The sequence below is a fragment of the Numenius arquata genome, chromosome 2 (assembly GCF_964106895.1).
Source record: "Numenius arquata chromosome 2, bNumArq3.hap1.1, whole genome shotgun sequence".
Classification (NCBI taxonomy): domain Eukaryota; kingdom Metazoa; phylum Chordata; class Aves; order Charadriiformes; family Scolopacidae; genus Numenius; species Numenius arquata.
Genome location: NC_133577.1, coordinates 14,569,042 through 14,589,493, shown reverse-complemented (window position 1 = coordinate 14,589,493; position 20,452 = coordinate 14,569,042). Strand labels below are relative to the sequence as shown.

The 20,452-nt window shown below is 44.6% G+C and overlaps 1 protein-coding gene across 3 annotated transcripts in view; it reads left to right on the top strand.

The window, feature by feature from the left end:
• The first annotated feature begins 11,972 nt into the window (after window positions 1-11,972).
• GRM1 (glutamate metabotropic receptor 1) overlaps window positions 11,973-20,452 on the top strand; it is a 179,611-nt gene continuing 171,131 nt past the window's right edge. For 2 of the 3 annotated variants that reach the window (XM_074144512.1, XM_074144511.1), the window contains exon 1: window positions 12,036-12,735. In XM_074144512.1, the coding sequence (XP_074000613.1) occupies window positions 12,036-12,735 (700 nt within the window). Of the gene's footprint in view, window positions 12,736-20,452 lie in introns of all 3 variants that reach the window. The other variant, XM_074144510.1, reaches the window with a different exon arrangement.

Sequence of the window (20,452 nt, the reverse complement as noted above, 5' to 3'; positions counted from 1 at the left end):
GTCCTGGTAGACAGCAAAATGACAATGAGCAAACAGCGTGCTCTTGTGGCCAGGAAGGCCAACGGAATCCTGGGCTGCATAGGGAAGAGTGTGGCTAGTAGGTCGAGGGAAGTCATTCTCCCCCTCTACTCTGCACTGGTGAGGCCACAACTGGAGTATTGCATCCAGTTCTGGGCTCCCCAATTCAAGAGGGACAGGGAACTACTGGAAAGAGTCCAGCGAAGGGCAACGAAGATGATTCAAGGATTGGAGCATCTCCCTTATGAAGAAAGGCTGAGAGAGCTGGGCCTCTTCAGCCTGGAGAAGAGAAGGCTGAGGGGAGACCTTATTAATGCCTATAAGTATCTCAAGGGTGGGTTGAAGGAGGAGGGAGCCAGACTCTTTTCAGTGGTTGCCAGCGAGAGGATGAGGGGCAACGGGCACAAGTTGGAACATAGGAGGTTCCACTCAAATATGAGAAAAAACTTCTTTACGGTGAGGGTGACAGAGCCCTGGAACAGGCTGCCCAGGGAGGTTGTGGAGTCCCCTTCTCTGGAGATTTTCAAGCCCCGCCTGGATGCAGTCCTGAGTAACATGCTCTGACATGCTCTGGGCAATCCTGCTTCGGCAGGGGAGTTGGACTAGATGATCTCTATGGTCCCTTCCAACTCTAAAAATTCAGTGAAATTCAGTGAAACTGCATCTAATCAAAATTATCCGATAAACTATATAAAGATGTGATACTCTTGAACAGCATTTAATGCGGATTGGCTTCAAATAAAAGGTTTCTGAATACATTATCTACACTATAAAATTAAAAATAGCATCAAACTGAATAACAGCTTCCTTTCACCCACATTTCATATCTCCAATCAAGACAGCTAAAATGGGCAAAGAGATAAAACAGTTTAATCTCAGCATCCTAAAAAGTGCAATTTACAACCATTTTCTAACACCCCTGGGAGCTCTTCCACACTCTTGTATGTACCCTGCAGCCTCATGGAGCCGAAGTGAACTCTGGTCTTGCAGCATTACGTCTTCCTTGCAGCAACAAGTAGGCCAGGATGTCTCTCTCTTCAGCTGTGGTGATCTTGAACTAGAAAGTATATACAGGGGTGGAAAGGATAGCTGTGACGCATGGAAAACACGTGTGGTGCTCCCTTCGTAGAACAGTAGTTCCTTTGAATGTTTACTGGGCAGACCTTTATTTATTTATTTATTTACTCATGAGGCTTTGCTGCCTTAGAAATGAATAAACAAAATAAAAAATGAACTAGACGACTGAAGCTGAAGGTGATCTTCTCACCACACATCCCTGGATTCCCCTCCTTACCCTCCTCCTCAGTTTCTAAAAGGAAAGCTGAGGGCACAAACTTAAAAGCTGTGTTAAATGAGAGTGGAATTAAGCGTATATCCAAATATTCTTTGGGATTAGGTTCTATACGTGTGTCATGAGTCTATTTACATGCAGCCACAAAATGAAAGCAAAGAGAGAAGACTTTTCACACAGATTTAGACTGAACACTCAACCATTTTGATGATTTAGAAAATAGATTGAAAATATTATATAAATTACTTGAGTGGTGTATACTACATTGGTTGGTAAAGGAGGGTAAGAACAAACGATGTGCAGATTTGCTTCCTCTGTTGACAGTAGTTGGAATTTAAAAAAAAAAAAAAATTAAAAGCCAGATAGGACATAAAATGTTCAATTAGGCCGAGAGATCTGATAATAGTTTTGAAAAAGTGTCATGGTTTAACCCCAGCCGGCAACTAAGCACCACCCAGCTGCTCACTCACTCCCTCACGTTGGGATGGGGAAGAGAATTGGAAGAGTAAAAGTGAGAAAACTTTTTGGTCGAGAAAGACAGTTTAATAGGTAAAGCAAAAGCCACGTGCACAAGCAAAACAAAATAAGGAATTAATTAACTCCTTCCCATCAGCAGGAGGTGTTCAGCCCTCCAGGACAGCAGGGCTCCATCACGCATAATGGTTATTTGACGTCATATGGTGTGGAATATCCCTTTGGTCAGTTGAGGTCAGCTGTGTCCCCTCCCAACTTCTCGTGCACCCTCAGTCTACTTGCTCATGGGGTGCTGTGAGGAGCAGAAAAGGCCTTGACTGTGTGTAAGCACTGCTCAGCAGTAACTAAAACATCCCTGTGTTACCAACATTGTTTTCAGCACAAATCAAAAACATAGCCCCATGCTAGTTACTATGAATAAAATGAACTCTGTCCCATCCAAATCCAGCACAAAAAGCCAGTTTCCTGAGATATGAACACAGGGCAAAGGAGACAAATTAAGCACAAGTACTGTTTAAAAATCAGAAACACGATAGGAATTAAGAAGTTTATATGCAGCGCTAGCAAGAGTTTGTTGAATTTGAATAAAGACATGGAAATCAATAGCTGCCTATTACTGTGACAGATAGCAGCTGTCAAATCAATTGAGCTGGTTTAGGGTAATTTATTGGGAACTTACAGTTTGCAGCTAAAGAAAAAGTGCAATGATGATGAAGAAGAAGAAGAGTCTTTATAGAAGCTGTTGCCAAGAAAAAGGAAAACAAAAACAAAAACAAGCATATGCTATGAAAACGAGCACATACTATAGCTATCAAGAAAAAGTCCTCTAGAATAAAAATAAAAGGCTATGTCATGAAATTAATATGTGCTTATCACAACAGGCTTGTACAGATAATTTGAAAACCACGATGACACTTTGTTTGAAACTCGTCATCGTGAATATGCGGATATTCTCTAAAGAATACAACTAACTGCTATTTAGAAATTTTCCCTTGAGTTCTCTTAACTTAGTGAAGCAAGTGTTGATTGCCTATGCGCTATATTTACAGTACGATGACACAGCACCTCAGCCATGTATTCTTCCTGTCCCTTCATCCATTCATTGCTAATCAAGTTTCAATAATCACCTTGTGAGTTACAATTAATAATCTATACACGTGATTTACACACATGAGAGGATTGGTGGTTCCATGAGAAGCCCTCTTTTCTAACCAGCCCTAGTAATCATGCACATGTAATCGGTTTGCCAAATGACCACTCCATCCTCCACCTCTGAAAATCACCTCTCTTGAGTACCAGGTTGTTCCTCCCCAGGGCAGAGACACTCCATTCTGCAGCTCTGCTGACCGGGCACCTGGTTGCCACTGCTGGTTATTTCACCTGCCTCTCTCCCAGTGTGGGTATTTTTGTGGGCCTGCTTCTTCTAGTCAACTGCTGACCTTCTTGAACTTGAACAAATGTGTTTATCTCCAAGACTTTTTCAAATTTCAGTGATTTTTTTTCCCCAGTTGCAGGCTGAATACTTTCTGGTATTTTGTCAGGAGGGGCTGTGGAGGCAGTAGGCATAGGAAAGACACTGGTTTTATTTCCTAGACAACCAAGATAAAAGTGTTCTTTAATTAAGACTATGTGAGGTTCTTCTCTTTGAATTTTGTTCACTACTTCTAGCCTTCCTTTTTGATCATTTTCAGTTCAACCCCATGGCTACAGATATTAAGCCAGATTTTTTTAAGAAACCAATGGTTTTTGGTGCATCCTTTTTCTTGATGTCGAGTTCAAAGCATATGAGAGGGTCTGGTAATTCAGAACATTGTTATGCCAATGTTTATAGAAAATCAGGGTCTCTAAGTGTCTTATGTTTTGCTCAGTAAGAACAAAAAAAAAATGTAGCAGCATATAAGGAAGATATGCAGGAGAGCAAACATCTAAGTATAGTGTTTGAAGTTCAGTGGCCTAATGCATGAACCAAACGTGAGCCATTAATCATAAATGGACTGCAGATATAAATGAAATATTGCCTAATTAGAGAATGGGTGGCAAAAGGCAAATAGCTGATGAAAATGCAAGATAGAAAGCACTTGAATATACTTACTGAGGACCAGCATTCACAATCAATGGATTCAAGCTGCTGGATCAGCTGGACCTCAGCTATTTCATCAGGAGTGGTGGTATTATGCTTGATGTTTGTTTTCCTGCCTTAATAAAGGCAATTTTTGTGGTGAAGCCAGTGTTAAGTCAAGTAGAGTTGCATAGCTGGACAAGAGTAAGAAAGTCTGATTCTGGAGGAACTGGGATTTGAAACACCTTAAGGACCAGCCAGTTACAGCGAGTGCCTGAGGAACCAGGCACCCCAGGTGAGGATCAAGGTCTTGGCGTCTCTGAAATGGCAGTGGGCCAGCTGAGACAGTGCAGCCGCTCCACCAGAATGAAATCACAGAGAAAAAGCAATTAATGTGTCACCAAAACCACAGCAGCATACTGTCAGGGAAGTGAGAGGAAAGAGAGTTATAACAATGATTCTAATAGATCCTGAAGTAATGAAATGCTTCCAGAAATGCTTTGCCTGGGTAGAAAGTCAAAATGATAAAGTCTGTTTGCAAATTCTGTTATCAAGGCAATTCCTCATGAAGAACATAAACAAAAGAAGTATTTAAAAGAAACATATGTACTCTGATATTGTTCTTCTTTTTATTATAATACAGAAGATGTCAGAACATGTGTAAACACTTGGTGAGAACTATTTTTTTAAATGCTCTGAACTAGTCTCTCTCATGTATAGTGACAGCAAAGTGAATTAAAGCCAAACAGTCTGATGGCAGTGATTTTAAGGCATCCTTTCCGTCAATTCATAAATGCATAAAGAAGGTGCAGTGTAGAAAATGAGATCATTTCAGTTAAAGGTCACCACGAAATCCTACTAATCTTTAAGGTATTCCATTCTCCCATTCTTTATTTGCAGGCTTCTTTTATTCTTTTATTGCAGACTTCAGAAATAGATATTTATGGAAGCTGATAAAGGATCCTGTATTCAGTGTTACTCAAACAACAATGGACTGTAAATGGGAAAAGTAACGTTCTGGGGTATTCAGGATAAATTACACTTTTGATCCATTAATTTGGGCATTAAAAAGGTTATTTAAAATGTGTCATATGTTTGTTATACATGGTTTGATTGCTAAACCGATATTTATAAAACCTCCATTGTTTCTTTAATTATGTGTAAAATATTCCCATTTTGGAAAGACTGCTAGCCTTTTTTGTCTCCAACGTTTGTGGTTTTTAATGTGACATTTTTTTCTTCTTTTCGTTTTACAAAATATCTAGAAGGGGATTATGTGATGAAATGAAGGATACAAGTAATGGCCGGTAAATAGAGAGTTGTTTTCTTCAGTACAAACTGTAGTCATTGGGGAAATTTCAGAACTGTGTAGGTCCTTGCCGGTTTCCCTCTGCGCGGTGCAGAGGTGTGCTGTTTCATAGTACAGTCTGGGAGCAAACTTTCAATCTTCCCGAGTCACTTGTTCTTTTTTGTAACTGAAATTTGCAGCGTAAGGGCTTACTGACCCACAGCTCCAGCCTGAAAGCCGAGATGGCAGGAGGGAGCAGGAACACCTTTCCTCATCTGCGCGGCAAGGACTTCCTTTCCATGTGCAGGTGTTACCAGTTTTCTGTTGGTACCAGGCTGGATTCCTGCAGACCACGGCTTTACACAGAGCTGTCCTTGAAAATCACTAGAAAATTCCAGCTAGTGGATGCTTTAGCTGCCGTATTTCCCACAAACAGAGTACCAAATCTTTTTCCATAGAGTACAGTGACTTCTAGTTAAATTCCTTGTTGCATTTTTTGTTTTCAATCTAATTAAGTAGACCTAACTAGTTAATCTGTATTAAATCCCGTATATCCAAGACGCCGTCTCTCTCTTCACACTTACAGAAGGCCCTGTCTGGCGAGTTCAGCCAGAGTGATTCAGACTGACATTTCCGAATTAAATTAGAAGTCTGGGCATTTTAAATGGAGAGTCTGAGGCTCAGAAACTGTGGACCTTTGACTTTGAAATGCACTTTTCTCTTTGGCCTGATGTAGTGTGAGCTTGTTGGCATGCAAGTTCCAGCACAGATTTATCTATTTACTCAGCTTGTTTCTTAGGGGGTGATTTCAGGGAAATCAGAGGATTTCAGGGCAAGATGGTTTTATCAGAATTAATCGAGCTGGATAGAATTGGTGTGTGTAAAAGCGTGTTGTAAATATTGTGTAGCATTTTGGCCTAGAGGGCACCCTAAGTACATTTTTGCAGTTAGGAAATAAATAAATACAGGAATGGCTTGAAACATTATCCAGGACCAAATATTCATGTTGTTCAGCAAAGGAGATGTTCATCTGACTTCTCCTTCACTCTTTGGGAGCATGTCCATAGCCATCAGAGTGACAAAATTTGCCCTCGGGTGTCACAAGAGTGGGTGCCCAGGAAATCTCCACGCTTTGAGACACGTGCCCTTTCTGTAGTGGAAGGAAATCAGGTGCTTTTGGCTATTGCGTGTCATTGCTTGGACGGCCCGAGTTTGTGGCAAAGAAACCGTTTGTGGGATGAGTTTCCCTTGAGGAGAGGTCAGTCCCGCTCTCTTCTGGAGCACGCTGTTCCAGCCTCTCTCCCTAACAGCCGGCACGAAACACTTCCGCTGAGAGTATTTTAATATGGTGTTATAAAAGCAATCAGTTACTTATTTTAAAATGTAGAAAGAATTAATCTTAGCTTATTAACAGCTCTGCTAGCCAGAGATGGAAACTGCTGAATGCCTGGATAAATCTAGTCTGTTCATCACTTCATGGAGTCTGTAATCCTTACAGTGTCAAAAATTCACAAGACATCTCTGAATGCTGAATTTTGCATTGATATGGATCTCACACTTATTTGAAAGACATTTGAAATCATAACCAGGCAGACAGTTCCCTCCTGGCTAAATCTCTGAGGAGGCATTTTGGTTCTTTTAAAAGGATGTGAAATCTCCTAAGCCTGTAAAATACGCTCAAGGTACTGTGACTTGAGACAGGGGATGAGAGGGTGCGTGATAACTAGCAATGAAAGCTTTCAAATTTCTGGGGATCCTTGGAATCAAGGAGTGTGTATGCCTGACAAAAAAAGAGCAGAATAGCCCCATATAATCACAGGTTTGTGTAGAAGCTATCACTGGTTTCTAAGTATCGCAGAATTGAGGCCTAAATTTCATGGGTTAATCCTATTTAATTTTAATGGATCTACTAGTACAAGGAACAGCTGAGCAATCAGACCTTTATGAAGCACCATATATACTGACATCGATCCATTAATGTTCATTTCCTAGCAGCTGCAGCAAGTAAGTGTAAGTAATCAAAACTGTTAAAAATGCTGTTGCTTTGTTTCTTAACATATAGAATGACTTAAGAGCTTAAACATAAAAAAGAAGGGTGAAAACAATGTTGTAGCTGGCACATGTTTTAAAAGAAAACCTATGAGAAATGTTTGCTTTGCTAAGAGAAAATGAGAAAATATTTTGAATATATTGGGAAGATTAAAATCCCTGTTTTGATTGAATGAGACTGCAAGATGATGAGATGACTCTACGTCCTTGTTCATGAGCAAACATCTCAGTATCTACTACAGAGGGCTACCTATGCATGTTTTGCATGCACACTGTTTATATATAGTAGGTGGCTTTTGTAAATCATGACAGGAAAGCATCTGAGTGAGCAGAATAGAAAGGACTATTGACAATTTATAAAATAGCTGGTATATGTTTTAACTGACTTCAGAACACATGAGCTTTCTACTTGTTTCCAAGGCAGAATAAAATTGTATAATTTCAGCAGCATTGATCCTTACAGAATAGCTTTAAATCTCCCCAATAAATTAGCAGGAGAGTCTGCAGAACTAGACAGTCAGTCTGACTTTTCTGTCTTGGTAGGAAGTAGAGGAGGGATGAGACATGTTTGGGAAGCAAAAAGTCATGTCTTAGCAAACCAGGTTTCCAAGCTTCAGTCTTTGCTACTCCAAACCAACCCCCCCTTTCAAATAATTTTCTACAATACACTGGCCTCTCTCATTACAGCTGACCAGAACTTTCCCAATAGCAGATTTTCTGTTGAAAGAGGTCATTTTGATGAAATAGAAACATTTACCAGGAGTATGCCTGTTGTAAAAAAAGAAATAAAAAAATAAAAAAATCTTTTGAAGCAATACTGGAACATAACTTCCATTTTAAGCTGATGATTGATTTCATCTGAAGTAAAAATAATGATACACTATGCTACACTGTATAAAATGTTTAAACAGAAAACAGAACAAAACACTTTTGATGCTATCAAAATAGAATATTTCAATCAACCTCCAACTGATTTTTAAATTGTTTTTCATGGGAGACTGAAGATTGTTCACTTTTCCTCCATTTCAGGAAAGCAAAATATTCAGTGTCAGGTAATTTCCCAAGGAAAGCAAACATTACTTACAAGCCAGCTCCAGCCCTTGCTCTGTTCTTGTCTTGATCCTCTGTTTGTCTGATGGCAGCTCATATCTCTGCAAAAAACGCATTCCAGTGCAGTGCCCCAAGGATGGTTACCGGACGATAAAAGTACCATGTGTTAAGAAACTTGGGGAAAGCAGTAGGCCTAGATCATGGGCTTTTTCTGAGGGGAGAAGTTAGATCTGTGGGCCAGAGCAGGATCAGGATGTGTAGGAGACAGGGGCAGAAGGCAGTAGGGTGACTCTGACCTCTTTGAGGGGGACAAGGACAGCAGGGTCACATGATGCTACTTCCCCATAGGGGAATCCTTGGTTTCCCCCATGACCAATGGGGAAGATTGAAGCTCCTGTGGTCCCAGTGCTCTCTTTCCTTAGCCTTTCCTAAAGCCTCCTGACATCCCAGGTGTCTTCTCGTGAGCCCCAGAACTCTGCCAGTTCCCACCTAACCTCACCTGCCGCTGCAGGTATTGGAGAGGCAGCAGCTGAGGCCATGGCTGGGCATCAGGACCTGGTGACCTGCTCTCTAGTCTCAGCAAAACTCAGACCATCACAGGAGGACAACAGCTCTGCGGGACAGACATGCATGAACCACAGCAGAAAGACTTACTGTTTTTGCGAGGGCCAGCTTGGAGGTGATGAAGGTTACAGGGTGTTAAATGTTGGGAAGAACCAATGGGAGCGCATGCAAATGCTTCCCCCGGCAGAGGCAGTGGAGCAAACCTTTCACTTAACCATTGGAATCATTTGCTGGCATGTTGCAGGTTCGTTGTGTCAAGGGCAGAGACCAAAGTTTAATTATGAAAGTGTGGATGAAGGGGGAATTTTTCCCCTTTTATGTGCACGTCTGGATGCCCCTCCGGGCCCGGTCATGGCAGAGCTGCCCCAAGCTGGATCTGAGGTACCCTCGGGGAGCTTTATGCCCAGAGGCAGGGGACAGGCAGCCCCTCTGCCCCTGGCTCCCTCTTTGGGAAGCATGACCTGCGGGGAAAGTGGGCACCAGCAAACCCCTCAGCTGAGTCTTCCATAATGAACATACTTCATGGATAAACACACAACGCAGGCAAATAACAAGCTGTGTGTCAGTAAAAAGAGTGCAAATATTGACACAGGGAGAAGACACCCCTGAGGCAGCATTCACTGCAAACCCTCCTCTGAATGAGCAATAGTTAAATGTTTGTCCTTGCCTCTTTCTTTCAAAAGTAGGGCAAATATCTATAGAGTTCCCAGTGGGGAGGTAATCTAACTTTAACTTTCATACAGTCAAGTAAAACACCCGAGACCTGTGTTAGGGATGCAAGCAGGTCGTCTGAATTATGATTATTCAATCTGGTATTATTTTAATCTGACATGCCTCTCACATGCTTCATTTAGATCCATCTTGACCTGAAAACTGTAATCTCAATGCTTTTATCCTTACAGGTGATTTATCTTGTTGCAGTATCTTTTTAAAATAAATAAATAAATAAATATTTGTTTTAATAGTGAAACCCTGCCCGTGAGGCAGACCGGCACATTTCACTATCTCGGGTCTCCCAAGCGTGGTCTGGGTCCCTTTCGAGCAGCAGTCTCTTGGTTTTGCTCTTGCTTTTGCTAATTGTGGCAAGAGGATAATGAATTAAGAGCCGCGGGAGGTGAGAGCAAACACCTCCCCTGCAGCCGCAGCGTGCTCCGGGTGATGCTTTCTTGCTCGCTGATAAGACAATAGCCGAAGAAATTAAGGAGGGGGAGAAAATGACTGATCCTTCTGTATGAGATAATGGATGAGCCCGGGATGACCTGTTTTTTTCCTTGCGGTGGAGCGGTGCTGAAGACAGAGGGCACCAGCGCCCAGCCCACAGCCCTCGCCCCGCCGCCAGCGCGCCAGCTCGGGGCGACCGGAGAGCCGCCAATGCCTGCTCCGAGCAGGCAGGGAGCCACTGCCTCGCCCGGCCAGGTACGTCTCAGGGGCAGCCCTCCAGACAGACGGCGGGTCTCGGCCGTGGGGCTGCCGGTGGGGCAGGCGGGGCAGGCAAAAAGCACTCGGTAGACGGGCTGCCGGGCTGCCCGGGGGAGCCCGCACTTCAGGCAGCTGTGCCTGCCTGTATGTGTGGCCACACAGCCGGGACGGCGGCTCTCCCCCGAGCATCGCCTTCCCCGTGACGGTCTCCAGCCCTCCGCACTGCTCGGCCGGCAGCCCCGCCGCGGCACCGGCACCCCTGCCCGCCGCCGGGGAGGAACGGGGGAGCGGCGGCCAGTCTGGGGCGGTCTCCGTGCCTCGGTGTGTGTTGTGCGTGCGTGTGTGTGTGTCTACGTGTGTGCATGCGGGGGGACCGCGGCAGTGGCGCCGGGCGGAGGGCAGAAGTTTGGGGGAAGCGCCCAGCCGTGCTAGGGGGTGGCCGAGCCGGCGGCGGCGGAGCCGGGACAGTGGGGCAGCGGGGCAGCAGGACAGCGGGGTAACAGGACGGCGGGACACCAGGACAGCGGGATAGCAGGGTACCCGGGGATCAGCGGGGTAGCGGGGCAGGGGATCAGCGGGGTAGCGGGGCAGGGGGACAGCGGGGTAGCGGGGCAGGGGGGTAGCGGGGTAGCGGGGCAGGGGATCAGCGGGGTAGCGGGGCAGGGGGGTAGCGGGGCCCGGGGCAGCGCTCCGGCCGGCGGCCCCGGCTGCCGGGCGCTGTCCCGGGTGCTGACGGCGCCGCCGTGCAACAGGGACCCAGCCCGGCCCGGCCCGGCCGCGCTGCCCGCTCCCCCGGCGGCGGTGGCAGCGGCGGTGACAGCCGCGCCGCCCGCCCCCTTTCCGCCGCGGCGTTTCAAGCTTCCAAAGGCCAGCCGCCGGGCCGGCCGCCTCTCCCTGCCCGAAGCCTGCAGGCAAGGCAGGCGTGCCGGTAAGGCACATCAGGACTTTGCCCGCCGTTGCCTTAGTAACTAACATGTATTTTTTCCCCCCGCTCGCATATGTGTGTCCCCGGCTGAATTACAGTTTTGCCCCCTACACACGGAAAAGTTAATCTAAACTGTAAAGCAGTTCCTTCCTTCCTCTCTTCACTGACCTTTAAATGACATTTCCCGTCGCTGGCAGGTCAAATTGCACCCTCTCTTCACCCCTTTCTGTATCGGGAAAGGAAATTCCTGACCTGAGAAAGATGCCTTCAGGTACTCAGAATGGGAGAAGAGAAGCACTTGTCACCCCGCCTTCAGGGCTGGGGCCGCTGGGGCCAGCCTGGGACGCCTCTCCGATGAGCTAACTACCTTGTGAAACTTCCAAAACTTCCCGGGGGCGGAGGGGAGGGTGTGTGCCGGCTGGAGGTGCGGGAAACAGCCGCCTTGGCTTAGAAAAGCGGACAGGAAAAGGATCATATAAACATACCATTCGTGAGTATGCATGATCGGATGTCAAGGCAAATAAATGCGTATTTTAATCTCTCTTGAAACTTCCTTACGAGAGCCCTTACCGAAGCAAATTGACCTGGATATTTGCGGAAGCAGTCATCTCCTTGAACTGTGCGGGGTTGTTTTATCGAGCTCTGGTTTGACACCGATCTCCCGGTTAGCGTGTTTTATCCCCTATTTCTATGTCACCAGGTTAAAAGTCACTAGGATGGCGGCTGCCTGGGCACCTTCGAGAGCGATGCTGTAAGACTTGGCTGTGATGCTATTTGGAGCAACTTGGGCGCTGGCGGGGGGAAGCGGATGCCATTTCCTACATGTCCTTAAACCATGTGCAGGCAAGAGGAGCCCTTGAAATTGGTAACCTGGGTCTGGATGACATCGTGCAACAAAATGATTGGCGTGCTGCTGGTCTTTTTCCCTGCTCTGCTCCTGGAGATGGACGTGCTGCCCAGGAGCGCCGGGCGCAAGGTGCTTCTTTCCGCAGCCTCCTCGCAGCGGTCGGTGGCTCGGACGGACGGGGATGTCATCATCGGGGCCCTCTTCTCCGTCCATCATCAGCCGCCGGCTGAGAAAGTGCCCGAGAGGAAGTGCGGGGAAATCCGGGAGCAATACGGCATCCAGAGAGTCGAAGCCATGTTTCACACTTTGGATAAAATTAACGCCGACCCGGTCCTGCTGCCTAACATCACCCTGGGCAGCGAGATCCGAGACTCCTGCTGGCACTCCTCGGTGGCCCTGGAGCAGAGCATCGAGTTCATACGGGACTCCCTCATTTCCATCAGGGACGATAGGGACGGAGGCACTCGCTGCGTTTCCGACTCGCAGCCCCAGCCCCAGTCCAGGGTGAAAAAGCCCATCGCGGGGGTCATCGGCCCCGGCTCCAGCTCGGTTGCTATCCAAGTCCAAAACCTGCTCCAGCTCTTCGACATCCCCCAGATCGCTTACTCCGCCACCAGCATCGACCTGAGCGACAAAACGCTGTACAAATACTTCCTCAGGGTGGTCCCCTCCGACACGCTGCAAGCCAGGGCCATGCTCGACATCGTCAAGCGTTACAACTGGACTTACGTCTCCGCCGTCCACACGGAAGGTAGGTATAGGGGCAGCCCCCTGCCTCTCCCGGGAGCCCCCGGCCGGCCCCGGGGCGCTGCGCCCCTCCGCAGGAACGCGCCGGTGCTGGGTTACCCGCCGGAACCCCGGGGGAGCCGGATTCTCCCCGAGAGAGAGACGGTCTCACCCGGGGAGACCGTAAGGGGAACGGGGAAAAGTGCTGGGAGGGGTGGGGGGGTGCGGTTCCCCCCGGCGCGGAGGAGCCCCCCCGGCCCCGAGCGCCGTGGCTGCGGGCAACGGCGGGGGGGGGGGGGGCGTTTCAGCAGCTCAGGAAAGCCCCGCAAGACATCGGGCGTCTCCCCGGCGGTCCCGTCCCTCGTCCTCATTCACGCACCGAGCCTGGCCCGTGTATTTGTAAATAAAAACTTCCCAGATGCTCGCATCTGGATCTGGAGCTGACGGCGCCTCTGGCTGCGTGGCGGTGGGGCCCGGAGGTCGCCCGCGGGACTGGCGAGCGGGTCTCGCTCACACGCCGCCACCGCGGGAAGTTTGTGGCGTTTCTGCCCGAGCGAAACGGAGTCACGGCTCCGCGCAGGGAGTCCGGGATTAGCTGCCGGCTGCGCCGCGTGTGAACTCGTTTCCCGGGACTGCGAACGCAGAGGAAAGAAAGGTGACAATCCCTCTGCAGTCCAGAGAGCCCCTGCAAAGCCACGTCCCGCGGGAAAGGAAGGGCAGTGGGTGGTTTGTCAGCGGGTCTGGGCGAGCACGTTTTCATGCAGCTTGAGCGACAGTAAAAGATGTTGCTCTCTACAATCCGTTCATAGTCAACAGGTTTTATTAATTTTAAATGTCAGGAGAATACCAAAAGTAAGGGTATTTTAAAACGGAGAGGTTGGTTTATAGCCAGGCTAGGTGGACCAACACAAATTACACAATTGCATTCGATAGAAAGCAAACTCTTCTGCTATACTATTGTGACTTTCCTACAGTCCAGTTATGATCCTCAAAATGGGATTTTTAAGTACAAAATTGCAAACCTGACCACATTATTGCTATAGTTTTGCAGCTCTTCTGTTAGTCTGACTGTATCTCTTGTATGGATTTGATTTATGATTCCATCTGGTTTGTGAGCTGACTCCACACCTTTTATTCTCACAGAGATGACTAAGTAAAAAGAGTTAAGAACATACATGAATAAATAAAGAATCTCCAGGAAGAGTTGCATATACAACAGTCAAGGGTGAATTGGATTAAACTGGACACCTAAAACGTGAAAGTGCTGCAATTTGGGGTGGGGTTGGAGGTGTGAAATAAGAGCAGGAAGCAATGACCTGACATTTGCAGTTCATTTGTGCCCTGTTCAGATGAGAAAACGAACGGCTAGCAAGAGTTGGACATGAGCTATTAAGCTTCTCTGTTGCTGACAGATGTGATTAGATCTTGTGGCAGGCCGGGGTGAAAAATAAACATGAAAGGGGTAAATTCTGTGTTGATGTAAATCTCTGTCTCTCCCTTCAATGCACTTCGGGGAGCTGTTGCTAACTCACAGTGCCCGAGGAGCTGCCTCAAGGGACCTGTTCCCTCCCTCTCTCAACTCTCCTGAGATATTAGTCTCCTCAACATTAGTGGGACCTCTCTCTTTTGGAAAAAGACAACAGATTATGAAGGTTATTTGATCATTGGTTTTTAAAAGATCATTATAAGTAGCAATTTCAGTCATTGCTTGTGTCATTGCTTTTTATTAATATGTTACTGACAGATGGAAAAATGCTTGTTGAAAGATACTTTTATAGACTTTGAAGTGTTACTTTTGAAAACAGTGGATCAGTTCTATCCCACAAGGCAACAGTCTCCTTTTAGGAAATGTCACAAGGATTTTGCACATTAAGCAGCTCGAGATGAATATTTGCTTTTTAAAAACTGTTATGAAGCTTTATCTGCCATACCTTTATTGTTAGATTCAAGCTACAAATTTCACTGGAAATTCGTAGCAAGCTTCAACTTCTGTGTTTCTTCCCAGAAAGACTAGTTATTAACTCCATCCCAATTGCTGTTGAGTGGATTCCAAAGGCCTTTTCTTTTTCCTAGTTAAATTAGTATTAATGAAAATTGGTGTAAATTTTTACACTTCTGTTGTTTCAAATCCCATGGGCACTGTGAGAGATCTGCTTGCTGGTGTGTTAAAAGTGGGATCGCTCTTTGCAGATGATACAAAGCCACTCTGAATAATAGTCTGTGTGAACAAGAGCTGCTCCATCCGTGCTATGTTTGGAAATACGGGGATAAAGTGTAGTTAGAAACATTCCTCCTCCACACTTACTCATAGGTCTCTACTCTATGGTGGGCTGCAAAATGTGCTGGGAGGAATTCTAGGGTATCACGGGTTGGAGAATCACTTCAGCAGGGACTTGAGAAATGGGCATGCTTCTAGGAAATGCACGGGTTGACACTGTGAAGAAGTTAATTTTTTCACCTTCCGAGCACTCCATATCCACTCTGGTCACTTCTTGAGAGCAGAAAAGCTGCTTAGTTTCTACCCAGCCCCTCGTTTTCATGAGGATGGATGATCCTCAGCTCTTGTAGCCACCCAGCCACAAGGGGATGCAATGAGACCACTGAGCTGGCTGACACCTGTGTCAGCTAGTCCTGCTCCTCAGCCTGTGGTGGCCCGGGGTCAGAGATATAGCCCAGAGGTGGTGCACCCTTTCTCAGACAGTCTGAACCATCCAACTCCTCTGTTTACCCTTCCTCTATTTCTATACTCTAGCTGGCATTATTTGAATGCCCAATAGCAGCCTACACAACTATACCTTTAATGAAAACCAGAAATAAATATCACACAATTGGTGCACACCTTTTTTAACATGAAGCCTACACGTGCCATGAGAATGAAGATAATAAAGTCACCCAGTCTGTAGCATGATCTTTAAGTAGTCCCCAATATTGTACATTGCATTTGACATGGAATTTTATTCTTCGTGTGTTAATATGATAATTAGTGTTAACTAGTGGATACGACATTTAACTATACACAGTCTCTACACACTAGTACGTGAAGTTGCATGAAGGCATGGTGTACTTGTTTTGGCCTGGTTTTTTTTTTCACAGTTGTTTATTAAGATGTACAAACATTGCACTTGGGTGGAAACTTCTCAGTTAGTGAATAAAATCTGTTTTCAAAGGCCCACATCGCTCCCTTTAGTTTAAAATTGACACATGAAGCTCCACATTCAAGAACAAAGAAAGGCGAGTTACTATGTTTGGTTATTTTATTATGTATCTGAGTTGAGCACAGTTGCACATCATGAGAGTGCATTTTTTCCAGAGTGGGCAGCAGTCATTAAGCGATGTGAGAAATCTGTGCATCTGCTGGCAGAAGGCTGTGTGACTGTATAGTAGCTGCAAGGCATTTTCAAGGCTATTTTTTTAAGGCTTTTTCAAAGGTAGTCAAATGTTGGAGTTCTTGGCATCTGTACATCTCGGTTTTTAGGCTTGGAAATCTTTCTTATCTTGAAATGCACATAAGTGGATGCCTAACTCCAAGCCAAGGCTTCCTATGGAAATCAAAGTCACCACAAGCACATGTGTTAAGTTGGACACAATCCCGAGTGTGACGTAGGCAGGAAGAGCATCACTTGCTAAGGATGACTTTCAAAGTGAGCTATTCTGATCTTCAGGGAAGTAACCTGAGAGTCAGGTATCATTCTCAACTTACTAGGCAGCCACCAGTTATTTGGTAAAACTGTGAAGAACCACATGGGGACACTTCCTTCCTTGTCCAGAGAACAGACCCCGGGCTGCCCCTGGGACAAGGCAAGAAATGCTGGGTGGAGATGGCAGGCACCACCTCTGTGCTGTTTTGATGCTGAAGGCACAGAAGGGTTGTCTCCAGAAAATGCAGAGCAGTTGTGAGATTGCTATAGGTTACACCAGCTTCCAAAACCCACAAGATGCCTGCACCCTGGCTGGTGATCTAGCACGGAACCTCCACCAAATCCCTCCTCACCTTTAGCTGTTCCTCTAACACAAAAAATTGGAGAGATGATGGTGTAAGAGGCCTTTCTATCACCTCATGTTGCAAGGATATCACTTCTGAATGAAAGAATAGGAATACTTAGTGCCTGTGCCTGGCTTTTCATTTCAATCATTGCATACGTGTTAACCTTATAAAATGTATGTGAGATTTTTGTTTCTGTGAATGCAAAATCTGAATGTGCCATCTGAATGTGCAGAATAGGTCCATTTGAGCACCATTTGTGATTTATGGACCATTCTTACACCTTTGTACAAATACCACTTTATAAGAAAAATTTCCATTCCAACAGATTAACATGCAAACTCTGTAGAAACGCCTTGGAAATGGAATGATTAAATCAGACTTTGGAAATTGAATGATTAAGTTAATTGCACCAAATTTCAGTTGTTTATAGATTAATTTTACTGAGAGCACTGAGATGTTTCTGATCTTGATTGATTTTGTCAGATTTGTATTGCCAGGCTGTTCCTTTTGCTTGAGCATAAGGCTTAAAATGAACTATGAAGAAGCAGATGGCACAACTGTAAAGACTTTCAGATCGAAATAGATTGTAGGTAGATTGTATTCACAATGATTTTTTTAAAACCTGGCTGCTGCACACTCTTCCTTGTAGTAACCTACAGGAAACTCATAAGCACGGTTACATATGGTGGAAAGAGAAGGGAAGGTAGTGAACCTTGCACAATATTTATTGCAAATTTCACAGGAAATAAGTTGTTTCAGTAGAACTCACTGAAGTAGATTTAGAGGTGCCAAAAAAAGAATACCTCTATTTAAAGATAAGTGGAGCAATATCCATCAAATAACTCAAAGGAATAATTTTCGTACAAGTGTGTTTAATTTCTCACAAGGCATTCCTACAGCTGTTTCTAACAATGTTATATTATTAAATCCATGGTGTCACTCGATGATTGATACTTTCTGATAAAATTATGGTCAGGCAATAGAGAACAGCAACTCCAAATGTTTGAAATTTCAGGGTTTACAAATATTTCTATAGGAACTAACAGTTACAAAAATGCTCTTAAATATTAACCTTATGAAGTGCTGTGAATTGTACCTGAGATGTGTTTTCACAAATGCATATTCCAATCTCTTTTTTCTCCATCTAACTAGCTTTGCTAACCATCTCCAGAGGCTTTGTGCTAGGGAAAAAAGGAGAGAGATATGTCCTAAGGAGGAGAGAAATTTATTTGAAAGCAAGTATGGACTAGAATATTCCCTTCACTGGATGCATTAATTGTATTTATTAGAAAGTACTGGGAGAATCATTTACATTGATTGATGTTGACAAAATTATTGTGGATGACAAATGCCGTAGAGATCAAGAGAAATTCTTTCTTGAAAATATATTGCTTTGCAGTACTCCTAAATTCACAAATAATCTAGCTTTTCAACTGCACAACTGGCAGTTGCAGGAGTTAAATCAGCTCAGAAGATTCATCTAACTTCTGTGCCTGCCTTCACAGCAATATTGCTAGAGTTCATATTTATCTGTCAACACCACGGGTTCATTTGTGCTTTACTTCTATTTTTTTCTGCATTATGCCCTTGCTTTCAGATTTGTATGTCCCACGAACCTTGTAAACTCCTGCAGCATTCTTATCTCACTGAAGACTGTTTTAAAAAAAGTCAAATGATCTTGGCTTTCTCAAAAAGCTATGCGAAAATGCCTCTAAAATTTCTCAGAGAGAAAACCAAAAGCTATGTGAAATGAAATCATATAACTAGAAGTAGTGTCGCCCATTGAGATAGATTCTTCAGGGTCTGATGCATCGATGAGCTGGTGACCATAGTGGGAGACCAGAAGCATTGCACCTGCCACACACAACCCAGAAAAATACTGATCAAAGTCATTACTAATTGGTGCTCACTGACCGGTGCGAAACAAAGCGGGGATTTCAGTATATTTTCTGGGTGGCAGGTGTTCGGAGAATAAGCCACCGTCACAGATGGCAGTAATTAACACCTGTGCTGGCAGTCTGAATGGGAGGTCTGGACTCACTGGACATGAACTACATTAGCGTTTCACCTAAAGAAACCGTCCCTTCATCTACAGGTATGCATCCCCCTTCACCTAAGGGATGCTAAGGAATATTGCTGGGGATGGGTGGGGAGAGGTGTGCAACAAATGAATGACATCTACTGGGTAAATCAGCTCAGTTTTGTGGGCTAATTTTTCAGGCTGAATCTTTTCACAAACACTAATATTGCTGCTGCTGTTGGTGGTGTTATTAATAATATTATTATTGTAATTAATATACAGCCTACAGAACAATTTCTAGATGTGGTTTGCCTATCAATGCAGCACAAAGTTGGCTGTTGAGAGAGGTGGCGGGAGTTTTGTGATCTTTGAAGCCGTTGAGACGTCACTCCAGTTTCTGTCCAGTACAAAGGAGTGGCCACAAGCGGCTGTTTTGTGGACCCTAGAGCAGCATAAAGTCACTGAAGTCAATTGAGTTTATGTCAATCTTACTTCTTTACCAGTGAAGAAACACTTATAGGATGAGGACCATTTCTTAAAACCCTGTCCCAATTAGAATACCTCACACTGGAGACAAACGGTGTGTAAGAAGTATGGCTAAGAATGCTGTATATATATAAAGGCTCTTTGCAGTAGTTGTTTCACGGGAAAAATAAGCTGCCTTTGGCTGAGGAAAGCAAATAAGAATTAAAGCAATATTAAAACTGCTGTACTGGTCCTCCAACAGTGGGCTGAATATTGAAGAAGCAAGAGCAGGGCATGTACAGAGCATACCTTCACAGCTCCAGCATGTAGCAGCTTCCCAAATACTAGGGCTACCAGCTGCCAATGGACCTTTCCTTTATGAATTTGTCTAATCCCTTGTTGTATCTATTTATACTTCAGTCTCCATAGTATCATAATAATGAATTCTATAACTTAATTGTATGTTGTGTGAACAAGTGTTTCCTCTTATTTAAACTATTCCTTGATGAGTGTGTACCTTCATACGCTCATACAAAACTTCTCATCATTTCTTAATCCTGATCATTATTCTGTACTTCTAATTCCAATAAGAAATGTGGGGAAACAGAGCTAAATTCAGTATTCAGGGTGAGGGTATACCACGGTTAAATTCACTCGTGAAGTAACAATTTCAGTATTGCTCTCAGACTTTTCCTAATAAACTTCCAATTTATTTCCCATAAAAGGTAATTCCCAATTGCCTTTTTAGCTACCACCAGGCACTGAATGGATGTTGTAGGAAAATTCTTCAAAATTACCACAAAACCTTTTTCTTAAATGGTAAAGCCAACTTCAGAGGCCATTATACACCGGGTTTTCCTCATGTGCGTTATTCTTCATTTACTAACACAAACTTTATTTCCTAAACTTTGGTTCCTATCTATTAGCCAATTATTAATCCAGGACCTTCTGTTTCATCCTGTGTTACCTCTATTTCTTTTAGAACCTTTAATAAGGGACCTCATCAAAAGCTTTCTTAAATTCCAAATACTCTGTAGTGATTGTATCATTCATATAGTTACCTGCTCCAACAAAGAAGTCTAATAAACTTTGAAGTTGTGTATTTTCTCTGCAAAAGCTATGTTGGTTCTTCCTCATACGGCATATTTATTTGCTTGTGCATTAATACTGGTTTTGTTATGATTCCTATCAATTAGCTTTGTGCAGAAATATCTTAAATTTGCAGAAGTATCATGTCTGTTGTTCGCTGGATTGCCCTCTATGCCTCTGTAC